The 12,898-nt window shown below is 37.3% G+C and overlaps 1 protein-coding gene across 1 annotated transcript; it reads left to right on the top strand.

Moving 5' to 3' along the window:
• Window positions 1-11,081: 11,081 nt before the first annotated feature.
• LOC140172621 (transmembrane protein 70, mitochondrial-like) lies at window positions 11,082-11,579 on the top strand. Its single transcript, XM_072195758.1, has one exon. It carries the CDS (start codon window positions 11,082-11,084, stop codon window positions 11,577-11,579), a length of 498 nt encoding a protein of 165 aa, XP_072051859.1.
• The last annotated feature ends 1,319 nt before the right edge of the window (window positions 11,580-12,898 follow it).

Genomic DNA, 12,898 nt, shown 5'->3' with positions numbered 1-12,898 from the left:
CGTAAACACAATTAGGCCGCTCGTTGGAGTTCCTTGCACTACATTTCGCCCTAGCGTAGTGCCCTCGGTCTGGAGTAGACTTCCAATCTCATGGGCCTGTTAAAACCTCGAAAAATTTTAGAACAATAAACGAGAAACACTTACTTTTCGTACAACGTCTTCTACATTGTCCAGCCTATGGACTGCCTTGACCAATATCTTCTTGATAGAGCAACGTTCGACAGAAATTTAGACCAGTAGATGCTAAAACACGGAAGACTTCTTACCAAGCAGCCGTTGCGATGCACAAACTTTATGAAATGGTTTCGACCGAATCACTCCGTATCGTCTGCGAACAATGTAAAAAACCTGAACAAAAATACCCCAAAATAACCAACAACAATTGAAGTAAAATATCCTTTTACAATTTGTTGTGACAATTAACAGTTGCTATAGAATGGGTAAGAATGCCTTTTAATTCAGTCCTCATCAACAGCTATCAACAAGTTTTACTCTAGGCACTTTTTTTTCGTGCGTAACAACACGAACATAAAGTTTCACTTTGGTGCTCCGGCAGATAATGGTATGCGGCAGCGCAGGTGCAACATGTACCTGTTATTCTAATGATCAATGTTTGCATACCAGGGCCGGGCCGGGCGTAGGACTAGGATTATCATAAACATCTCAAAAAAAGTAACTAACCCCCTTAAATAATGACCCTTATTCAAAAACGGGTGATTGTATTACAAATCCGTAAAATGCGTTGGAAGCAGAATTCATTTCTGCACGTTTTGACACCTCATTTGTAGCAATTGACTAAATATTGACGTCACAGCGTAGCCTACATTTAAATCAATGTAGCCCAAGATCTGAAAGTTGCAGTAAATTCTATTGATTTTGCATTCAGTGTAATGGAAGGAAATCTGTGCAATGACATCTGAGTGTTTTTGTATTGTAAAAATTTGTATGTAAGTGCAACTTTCAAATCTAGACCTCACTACATTAAATTGACCGGTGTTTTATTGTTTTCTGTGCTATCGTATCAAATGAGGTGTCAAAATGCGCAGAAATAAATTCTGCTTCCAACGCATTTGACAGATTTGTAATACAATAGCCCCTTTTTGAATAATGGCCATTATTTAAGGGGGGTTAGTTACTTTTTTTGAGATGTTTACATTAGAGGCACGGAAAACAGTGGCATGATCGACGGGAATTATATTATAAATATTTTTTTTAAATAATAATAATGTTTATTATTATATTAGAGGTTTGGACAAGAAATTTGGTTTATAATTTCGGGTTTTGTGCTGAATTATCATGCAGAAGTTATAGCTACTTTGCCAATTACATGATTTTCCGTGTTAACGGCTACTTGTACAGTTGTAAAAGACCCCGGGTAAAAGATAACTGAATTTTCTAAACTTAAAATCACCAAAAACAAAAACATAATCAACGTCAAGTTTAAATTTGTTAGAATAGTTGAGCAAACAAAATTGAATGAAACATGTAAGAACTAAGCAAATCAGTTCGTAGGCAGGGCCGGATTTACCATTTTGGGAGCCCTGGGCCAGGCCAAAATTTGGAGGCTCCAAACTCACCGTGAGGAAGCCATGTGCACTCAAGTAGCCAAAAGAGTGAGAACATATTTTATACCCCCCCCCCCCCCCCACACCACCACCACCTCCTCCGCATGGATCATGCGATCGATTAACGCGGCTGTGTACTCTAGCCATTGTTTCTTTCTCAAAATTGAGTTTTTATGATATGTTTGTACCTTGTTATGTTTTTTATAAATACAAGGAATGAAAATCCAGATTTGTAAACTCCAACTGCAATATTTTAAGGATTTTATTTCACTATTCCACTCGTGTTTGAAATTGAAAAGGAAAGAACATCTTTGTTGTACCAGCAAGGTACACGCGCGCAACAACTCATCGCGTTGCGTATCGCGCAATTTGTTAACGCACAAATACGCGACGCATACGCGACGCTTATCTGTATGCGCGGCGCATCTTATGGAAACACCACGGAAGCCATAGACATACCACCTAGACCTGTAACTACCCATCCCTAACCATGGCAGTAGGTGAAGCCACGTATCCAAGGTGATTTTGGTCGGGTGGTCGGACGCGGAGAAATAAGCGTTCATGTCTGGAACGAAAAACGCGATCGTTTGCGTGATTGCTGCGCCGTTATCGCCCGCGTCAAATGCAACATGTTCTGTAGACGCGAACAATATATATATATATATTTTATTCTTAAACACTTGAGAACGTTCCTGCAATCTTATTGGTTCTTACCCAGCTTTACCCGTGTGATATGACACGATATCACACGGGTCAGCGCGTGTGCGTCAACGCGATACGCGTACTCGCTATTTGGACCAATCGGAGGCGCACAACAACAACGAGACTGATCGATTTTAAGCCCTAGGTAATTCCTTGCAAAATGTAGATTTAATTTGATTAAAATTTGTATGATATTTTTATTTGAATTGAAGTGTTTAAGAATGAGAATAAAGGTATTGTTTTTAGCCGCTGTCGTGCATCTATCGTCTCATATAACATGGGCGACATCACTATTTTTGGCGTAAAACAACTCGGCTTCGCCTCGTTGTTTTACTTAAAATAATGATGTCGCCCGTGTTATATGAGACGATAGATGCACTCCAGGGGCTAAAAACAATACCTTTATTCTCTAATTAACATTCACCAAACAAACTGGTATAGTTAATATTTACAAATACAAATATTTACAATTGAAATTGCAATATTAAAGTTACAAGTACAAATATTTACAATTATAGAAGAAATATAAATTAGTCTTAATAATAATAGACAATATTAATAGTGGCGCTCAAGTCCACGTTACATTGAGCCTATAGAATGAAAATATGACAGGGGGTCGCTGCTCTAAGCCCAAATGGGAACTTTGTTATTATCTATAAGTCCATGTTCGTTCGTGAATCAAAAGCTGATTTGACGAATTTGGTTATTGAGTAATACTGTCAAAATCACTTGCACTCATTATAAGTTTGAAAATGTCAGTGTCTACCATACCATCTATATCATACATTTCATGTATTGTAGATAATAAATCTTGGCGAGGGTTGGTATAGAAAGGACATATCATTACAAAATGAAATTCATCCTCCACCTTATTTAAATTACAAAGTGTACAAATTCTATTCTCTGGATTAATTTTTGAGAGAAGTGACGCCCTTTTCGATCATGAGATTATGTGCGCTTATTCTTAATTTACAGAATGCAGCCCTGGAAGATCTTTTAGCGATAATAACATAATTTTCTGTACTGAAAGAATTTTTGAATGTACAATATGTTCTGAGTTTAGGACTAAAATTATTAATATGATTAACCCAAAGATTGTTATAGACGATTTGAAGTTTAGAAACATGTCTGCTTGTTTGCGTCCTTGTCAAAATCGTTGCTAAGCAGTGTTGACTTCACTACGCGAACCAAAGTTATAGGTCTAGGTACTTGTTTGTCTGGGACGGAAGCACTGATTTCACAAAAACCTAGTGGTCAAATGGCTCCGTTTCAGCTGATAAAATGTGGGTTTTTTCAAGTTCTTTCCCCCGATTTAAATATCAAGTTATGAATGGATTTTGCTCAAACTTCTCAAGGGGCTGTGGATTTACCCGATGTTCATGTAATATAAGTTTCAAAAACGAAAACTGTCGCATTCTCTCTGTGAGATTCGATGAAAGTGCAAAATGTGACCACTTTAAACTTCAACGGCCATTATTTCAATGTTCATTTTCTCGGTAAAATGACGATTTAGGTACACGATAACTCAATAAATACAGCATCTATAGGTAAGCAAATATGATCATCGTAAAAAGCATGATCGACTCAAGAAACGGTTTTCTCATTTTTTATATTTTGGTCTATTTCCGATTTTGGGCATCATTTTGTGCAAATAGGCGTTTTTGAATTTTAAAAAGTTCATTTTGATGCCTTATATGGTCAATATCTCAAAAAATAAGGCCAATATCAAAAAATAAAAAAACCGTTTTTGGAATGGAGCCTCAAGATTGAGCTAAAACAAAATAAAATATTTTGGAAAGAGTGTATATTTGTTATGATGTACCTAACAAATATTGCCAAAAACTCACTTTTTTGTGATTTTCTTCAAAATTGTTGTTTTTACCCCAAATCTGTATTTATATTAAGATTTATTGATGTCTTGCCTTCATAAAAATGTATACTTTTATATGTTTTGCGCGAATAATTACAAAGTTATTGCACTTTTACTACATGCATGTCTGAGAGTACACAGCCACCTTAATTGAAGACAGGAATTCATACCCTACCAAATAACCTTGAATTTTCAATGTGACAAGAAATGTTGTATAGTTTTATATATTATATAGAACAACTTTTGAATTTTGGGAACAACTTACATGCAGATAGGGCATTTATTTTGGACAAAGAGACGGGAATGAAAAGAACCTACTAAAAGATCCATTCATGGAATAGGCCCCCTAAGAGTCTTTTTTCATACTTTTTATTATGGGTGAGGAGGGGGTAAAAGTTAGCCCTATGCCAAAATAAACTTTCTCGATCATCCCCTATTTGAGAAACTGAGTAGGCCTAGATAGCACGCTTCTCACAATTTGAGAAAAAGTACGAAAATACCAACAACAACAAAAACTGTTCCTGGCCACCTTGACCAAAATACCAAAATAAAACTTTTCCTGGTCACGCACCAACACACTTCTCCCCCCCACCCCCCCCCCCACACACACACACCCACACACCCCACACCATAAGACCGTTCTATCGGCTCTGAATTCAATAAATTCAAGTAAACCAATTAATGTCAATTTTCTACTATCTTCAGCACCGGCGTGTCCAGGATCTTTTCCTGCAGGGGTCTCAGAGGGGCTTTCAGAGTTATGCGGGGGCTTAAATGGCTAAAATCGCCAAAAACGGCTGATTTTACATGATTTTTAACAACGGTGCGGGGGGCCTCAGCACCCCCCGGACACGCCACTGTTCAGTAGACAACATTGCAAGGGCTTTTCCCAAGAGGTTTGATAAAAGGTTTCAAAATATATACCAACAAAAAACTCTTGGAAGCTAATACTAAATTTATATATTTTTACCATTTTTATATCTGTCTTGAGTACATAGCAAGCTTCTTTAAATAGAACACCTCGGGTTGCTTTTTATTCAGTTATATAAAAAAAGTTTTGATGAAGGTATGAAAACACCAAAATAAATGTGTCGGTTCTGATTCAAGAAATTGAAGAAAACCGATTTATGTTAATTTTTCTGCTATCTTCAGTAGACAGCATGCAGATTTGCTTGGTTTTTTTAAACAAAGGTTGACCAAAGGTAAGTAGACAACAATGCAAGGGCTTTTTCCAAGAGGTTTGATAAAAGGTTTGAAAATAAAAATAAAAACCCTCTCAATCATCCCTCCATTGAAGAAATTGGAAGCTAATATATATTTTTACCATTTTTATCAGTCATGAGTAGATAGCAAGCTTCTTAAAATAAAACGCCTCTTGGGTTGTTTTTTATTGGGTTATATAAATAAAGTTTTGATGAAGGTATAGAAACACCAAAATAGATTTTTCGGTTCTGATTCAAGAAATTGAAGAAAACCGATCATGCTATTTTTTCTGCTATCTTCAGTAGACAGCATGCAGATTTGCTTGATTTTTTTTTAAACAAAGGTTGACAAAAGGTATAAATAGACAACAATGCAAGGGCTTTTCCAAGAGGTTTGATAAAAGGTTTGAAAATACCAACAAAAAACCCGTCTCAATCATCCCTCTATTGAAGAAATTGGGAGCAATATGTTTTTACAATTTTTATCAGGCTTGAGTAGATAGCAAGCTTCTCAATAGAACACCTCTTGGGTTGTTTTTTATTGAGTTAAATAAACAAAAAATGGTTTGATGAAGGTATAAAACATAGAAGTAGATCCCGGGGTGGGGGCATAACCACCCCCCCCCCCCAATATTTTGCCAGGGGGATGGTCCGTACAATCATCCCCCAATGTTTCTGGCCAAATTAACTCATATTTGGCCATTTTATTCCCAAAAGTGCACATTTTTGTGCGTTTTTGCGCGTTACGCGAGCATTTGTTCCACTTTTGCACCATATTTCATCAGTTTAGCTTCAATATGGCAACATTTTTCGCGCGCTTCTCGCTCATTTGTACCATAAACTTATTCTGTCGCCAAAAGGTGCTGGATTCACTATACTTCAAGAATTTTTTCCACCGCCCCCCCCCCCATGTCAAAAAGAAATCTACGCCACTGGTATAAAAACATCGGTTCTGAATCAAGAAATTTCTGCTATCTTCAGTTAGACAGCTTGCAGATTTGCTTATTTTTTAAACAAAAGTTGATAAAAGGTATGTCAATTCTAAAATTAAAAAATTTGGATTATCCGTCATTTGAATATTTGAAGAGATAGTAGGCCTATATAATGCCTATTGCAAACTTCTTAAAATAGAACAGCCCTAAAAGGTTTCCAACAAAGTGTGGAAAAAAGGTATGAAAATACCAAAATAACGTTTCTTTGGTCATACAGTACACCCACACACCAACGCCCCCACACATACACACATATTTCCCCTGGCACCGTACCAAAAGACTGTTTTATCGGTTTTAATTCAAGATAATGAATAATGCTTACGGTATTATTTTGTCTGCTATCTTCAGTAGACAGCAATGGGTTTTGCAACTGCAAGTTTTTGTTTCGTCTGTGCCCCCGAAATTTTATTTTGCACCCCCCCCCCACTAAGAAAGCTGGCTACGCCCCTGAAATCGAAACCTGTTTGACCCTCCCCCTCCCTCGATCGAGAGAACCTGAAACTTTTTGACCCCCCCCTTCATAGACATGCAAAACTTTTTCGTCTCACGTAGCACACGCGCTTGTTTTACCAACTTTCGAAAATCATACATGCTGTCCTTACCACTGTCGACCGGAGTGGTAGAAAAATAACTTCCATAATTTCACTGTTTTTAAAGTAAATGGTGCTCGGATAGTAATCCTTTCAAAGAGTTTGGAAAATGTGGCTCTATTGCCTTAAACGGATGAATAAAAAAATGTGTTACATGGTCAACCAGCTTGCATTTGTGCCACATTTGAAAAGAGGTGTACACATGCAAACATGTCGAATTCAACAACCTTATCTCTCTAACCGTAGTCTGCTTCAGCATGGTATTTTATCAAGTCACATTGCGACTTCATGTAAACAACAGTGCCTGATGGCAGTTTTTCAGCTGCAGAATTCTGAAAGGATTTCTTCCTTCGGTGTCTCCCAGGTTTGTCTTCATCAATATCAATCATTATTATCATTCATGTTGTTGTTGATGTTCATTTTGCTTTTGTTCAATGATAATTAAAGAAGCGGCTAAGGGGCGCCATGTAACCTATTGTTGTTACACAGTAAGCAGTAATCTGCTGACCGCTATCCTGTCAATCAACATCTAATTGTGGGGGTTAGGGTTAGGTCGACAAGAAAATACTGAAGTTACCTGGCGTCACTCCCGGCCCTAGCTGCTTGTATAAATTAGCCCTAAAACTAGGCCTGTTATCGACTGTCGAAAGTATCGATAGTCGGAAAATTCACAGACTTCTGACATGTCGGTACACTCAATGGTAGTATTGATACACAAACGACATGAACGATGTACTGTCTCTCAACATCAAAAGCCACTAGCCGCTGATAGCTTAAACCAGAGAAGATGTAATAAAGAGGAGGGTCAACGGAATTATGTCCTTGAGATAATCCCGTAGGTAATCCTGTCGCATCTATTCATATTCCTTTATTCTCAAGTAGTTAGACATCCACTTGAAATATCCTATGATGTTATGTGTGTGACCGCCCATGGTTGACCAATTTTCACTTCAGAATTGAAAATATTTCCAATGTTTCTATAGAGAATTTGTTAAAAAGTATGAAACGTGTGTGTTAAGGACCTGATGCTTGGATGAGATACCACATGTGAATAATACAAGAAAGAAATCGAGTGCTGTAAATTTTCCCCCCAAATCCACCGTTTTTTGTAAATATATAAATTTCTAAAGAAGACATTTTTATGATTTTTTTAGAGAGGTGATGATTGTTGATCATTTCTATTTTATTATTTTATGTATTTTCCTGTCATTTCCTGCCAACCTAATGAAGATATTCTGATAATTGATAACATTCTTTATCATAAATAATAGAGTCTGAAAGTGGCAACAAGTAGCAACAATTATAATTTCCCATGGAACTTCAGTCATATTTTATCTGAAATCTGACAAGATGACAGGGTCTGCATGCATGGTGTGTATGGCATGATGACATGCACACACTGACATATCCCTAAAAGCAGTTAGCTGCAACTTGTGTATCACACCCATCCCGGGTTCAAACCCTATTGTGGTATTCTATTGTAAAGCAGCTAAATAGGGTGATTCATCATTTACTTCGAGTGAGCGGTCTCACACATATTTTGTTTGAGGATAGCTTGATCAACCTCCTCTTTATTACATCTTCTCTGCTTAAACACTTGAAATATAAATAGCACAAGACCAAAACAAACTAGGAAAATTACTAGGCCACACCCCCGGCATAGAGAGTTTAGCCACTCGTGCACTCATCCAGGGGCCAACTTGAGACACCCGACATGATTAAGTTTGTTGACCTTAAGTTCACACGGTCAACAAAAATTATACACCAAGACATACCCCCACAACCAGGAGCATAGAACTGAATTCACAAATTACATGACATATACAAGATATGTCATCACAGTGATGTGAATTTACCATAATAAATGGACAAACACATTTATGTAAATATCATGTCAGTGACATGGGCACCTTCCAACCAATTACAGCTTAGGAATATCATGACATAATGTTCACTATTGTGCAGATCATGTGGGGGTAGAGCAGTAATGCCACACACACAATCATTGTAGAGCATTTGTTTTGATGAATATTAGGTAAGCTTAATTGGAGGTTGTTGCAATGGGCAAGTTAAGATATTTCCCACGCTGTCAGGTTGTTGACTGTCGATACATGTCGATTGTCGGAAGTATTTTCTTCCGACATGGCGATACACAAAATCTCTATCGATAACACCCTTACCTAAAACTCTAGCCATAGTATCCGTTTTTACTTCTGCTAGGGCCTTGTTCATGTCCGTTTAGCTGCACTGCTCATGCGTCATGCCGATCAGCGGCAAGCGACATGAAAGTATGACATGAAAGTATGAAACTGGCATCAACCCCCCCCCCCATAAAAAAAAACTCATGTAGTGATACACACAATATGCATATCTTGGAAATTAAGGGATGGGGTATGAACGTTTGGACAGTATTTATTGTGGGACATTAGAGTACATCAGACATATCGAATTGCATTCTGAATACGAAGAATGTCCTTCTGATATCAAATAATTTTGATTTTTTTTGAAATTCACAATGTAATACACATTTTATGGCAAATGATTAAAAATTGATATTTTTGATAAGTGTATGTAGGTGGGATGAAAAGCCGACGATCAATTGAAAATTTTGACCTTTTCAGTATTGAAGATATGGATTTTTCCCAAAACACCAGAAAAAAATTGGTCTTTTGGGGAAAAAATCCATATCTTCAATATGAAAGGTCAAAATTTTCAATTGATCGTCGGCTTTTCCTCCCAGCTACATACACTTTAAAATATATCATTAGATTTATAAAATTTACTTGAGGACTGTTATATATCAAAAATGTGAAAAATATCAAACAGCCCTCGAATTAAGGATCTGAAGGGGCAGGGCAACTTTTTTAGGGCAAATTCACTTGAAAAGGCAAGGCAGCACGGCAGTTTGTAATATTTCAAGAGGGCATCATGGCAACTGTTGAAAATTTGAGAAGGGCACCAAGGCAATTTTTCAAAAGTGAAGAAAACACACACAAACATAGATGATTTTATAATGAAGGGGCAGGGCTGGGGCACCGACGGCAACTTCATTAGAGGGCACGGCAAGTGACTGCCTTGGGTAAAGGACATATTTTTAGGGCATTACGGCAGTGGGGATGGGCACCCACGGCAAAATGCCATGGGTGCCGTGGGTTAATTCGAGGGCTGATATCAAATTTTAATAATTTGTCATAAAATTTGTATTATACTGTGAATTTCAAAAAATGAAAATTATTTGATATCAGAAAGACATTCTTCGTATTCAGAATGCAATTCGATATGTCTGATGTGCTCTCATGTCCCACAAAAAATACTGTCGAACCGCTCAAAACACTCATTCAAGATCCCTTAAGCACCATTTGTCTGCTCATCAATTCACCATACCAGGTATTTTTTATTTTGTTTGTTTTTTTAGTTCATGGACTGTCGACAGTACCACAGTTTCTCAGCAAGGGATCCCTCAACTGAAATCAACAGTCAACATAACTACCTCACTAAACGTATGGTGCATTCTACAAACCTCAGCAAAGACTACACTCTCATCTATGAACTAAAGAAAAGCAAGTACCATCAGCTTCAGTTTATCAGCTATTTCACCTATTTCCTAGCAGCTTATTGGGTGTACCTTGCCCCCGATATCATGGTTGGCGTCTTTGAGCATGACAGTCTGGATTTCAATACTGCACTTGATCTATTAGGGCTGCTGATATCAACTTTCATTCTCCCTTCAAGTATCCAATACTTCAGAAAGCAATTGGTGTTGAAAGCTTATCACAATAAAGCTACGGACACTTACAAGTTGGTAACTCAAAAGGCGACGCTACGACAGAGGACGGAAGATGTTGCAAAAGAGGAGATCAACAGGACTTGGAGTGCCTCCAAAGATATGACAATACAGACAAAATTTAAGGTGAAAAATAAAAAGTACATTGTGTATCCACCATTTTTTAAGGTTCCAGCGGACTATAACAACATGATGGGGTTTACTAAGAATGCAGAATGATATATAGTTACTCCTCTTGTTCATACAAATCACAGACTACACCCTATTCCAGAAAAATACAGCATTAATTTTTGGGATTACAAAAAATATTTTATCCTGTTTTGCCAAATGAAACATAGCCTAATAGGTAGATCTAAGGGAACAACCCAAAAGTTCGATGAAGTCTACAAACCTCGACAAAGACTACGCACTCATCTATGAACTAAAGAGAAGCAAGTACCATCAGCTTCAGTTCATCAGCTATTTCACCTATTTCCTAGCAGCTTATTGGGTGTACCTTGCCCCCGATATTATGGTTGGCGTCTTTGAGCATGACAGTCTGGATTTCAATACTGCACTTGATCTATTAGGGCTGCTGATATCAACTTTCATTCTTCCTTCTAGTATCCAATACTTCAGAAAGCAATTGGTGTTGAAAGCTTATCATAATAAAGCTACGGACACTTACAAGTTGGTAACTCAAAAGGCGACGCTACGACAGAGGACGGAAGATGTTGCAAAACAGGAGATTAACAGGACTTGGAGTGCCTCCAAAGATATGACAATACAGACAAAATTTAAGGTGAAAAATAAAAAGTACATTGTGTATCCACCATTTTTTAAGGTTCCAGCGGACTATAACAACATGATGGGGTTTACTAAGAATGTAGAATGATATTATAATTATAATTACTCATATAAATCACAGACTAATACAGATTATTCACCAACAGGTAAAATCCCAGCATCACACGTTTAATGAGGCCAATTGATCCATTAACCTGCTGCACATACTGCATATTTTTGTGGTCTTTCATGTAAATGCAAAGACATGCAATGCTCTATCACATACAGCAAAGGCACAAAATGCTGTTGTGATTGGTTCAACAAGCACAATCACACGATCAGTCATCAGGAATAGGCAAGAATTCACAGCATAAAAAGCATGGGGACTTTGGCTGTTGGTGAATAATCTGTATTAGTCTATGATATAAATGCTTACAGAATACTACTCTATATAGTTTAATTAATAAGGAGGTTATTTGCAATGGAGCCACCCTCCATAAGATTTTGAGGAAGGGAAAAAAATCAAGAATTTTGATTGTATCGTTTATTTTTGTTCCTAGAAAAAGTTGTCAATACCATGGACCTCTGGATTAATTTGCCACCTCACATGTATCCGTTTACTCTGGTGCTGCCCTGATGGTGATAGTATAGAGAAATAAGTCAATGCCATTATTTTAACAAAGTGTAGGCCTATATATTGTTTGTTTGAAATTATTATTTTGAGAGATTCATCTCCTGCAAAGTCTTTTGTTGCAGCTTTGGAGTTAATAAGAGCAATTATAAATTTTGACCCCTGAATGAAAACCCAAGGGTACAATAGATCAGCCATTACATTCTTGAATTCTTCACACACCTGAAACTATCATTTCATGCCATGATCTTATTTTTGCTTTATTTTGATTTAATTATTGCCAACTTTGTTCTGATTGGGCTAGTCCATTTAAAATCCACACTCCCCCTGTGGAAGATTTTGGAAATACCTTCCACAGGGGAGTATGAATTTTAAATAGAATGAACTTTTGGCAGCTCCATTTGAAACTCACCTCCTCAGTGGAAGATTCAGATTGAATCTTTCTCAGAGGGTGCATGAAATTAAAATGGAGCCACCTACAGTGGTGATTAGTATTCTATGGTACAGGCATAAATCCACAAGCCTCAGCACACTTTACACCAACAAAGCTTGGGTCAGTCACTGACTAAAGCCATATTGTAAAATTTGCTGAGGAGGATGCCTTCAATGTTTTTAAAAAGTCTCATTTTTACGTGATTGTAATGTAATTTTGTATACTAACAACCCTGAAAATATGAAGTCTGTACTCTGTAGGTGCTGTAGTTGTAAAAATAATTTGAATAAAAAGATTTTGAATAAAATGACAGAATACATAGGAATGTCATTAGCGCAGCTAATAGATTTGCAGTCAAACTGCC

This window comes from Amphiura filiformis, chromosome 16 (genome assembly GCF_039555335.1).
Source record: "Amphiura filiformis chromosome 16, Afil_fr2py, whole genome shotgun sequence".
NCBI classification, from domain to species: domain Eukaryota; kingdom Metazoa; phylum Echinodermata; class Ophiuroidea; order Amphilepidida; family Amphiuridae; genus Amphiura; species Amphiura filiformis.
This window is presented reverse-complemented; position numbering and strand designations above follow the sequence as displayed.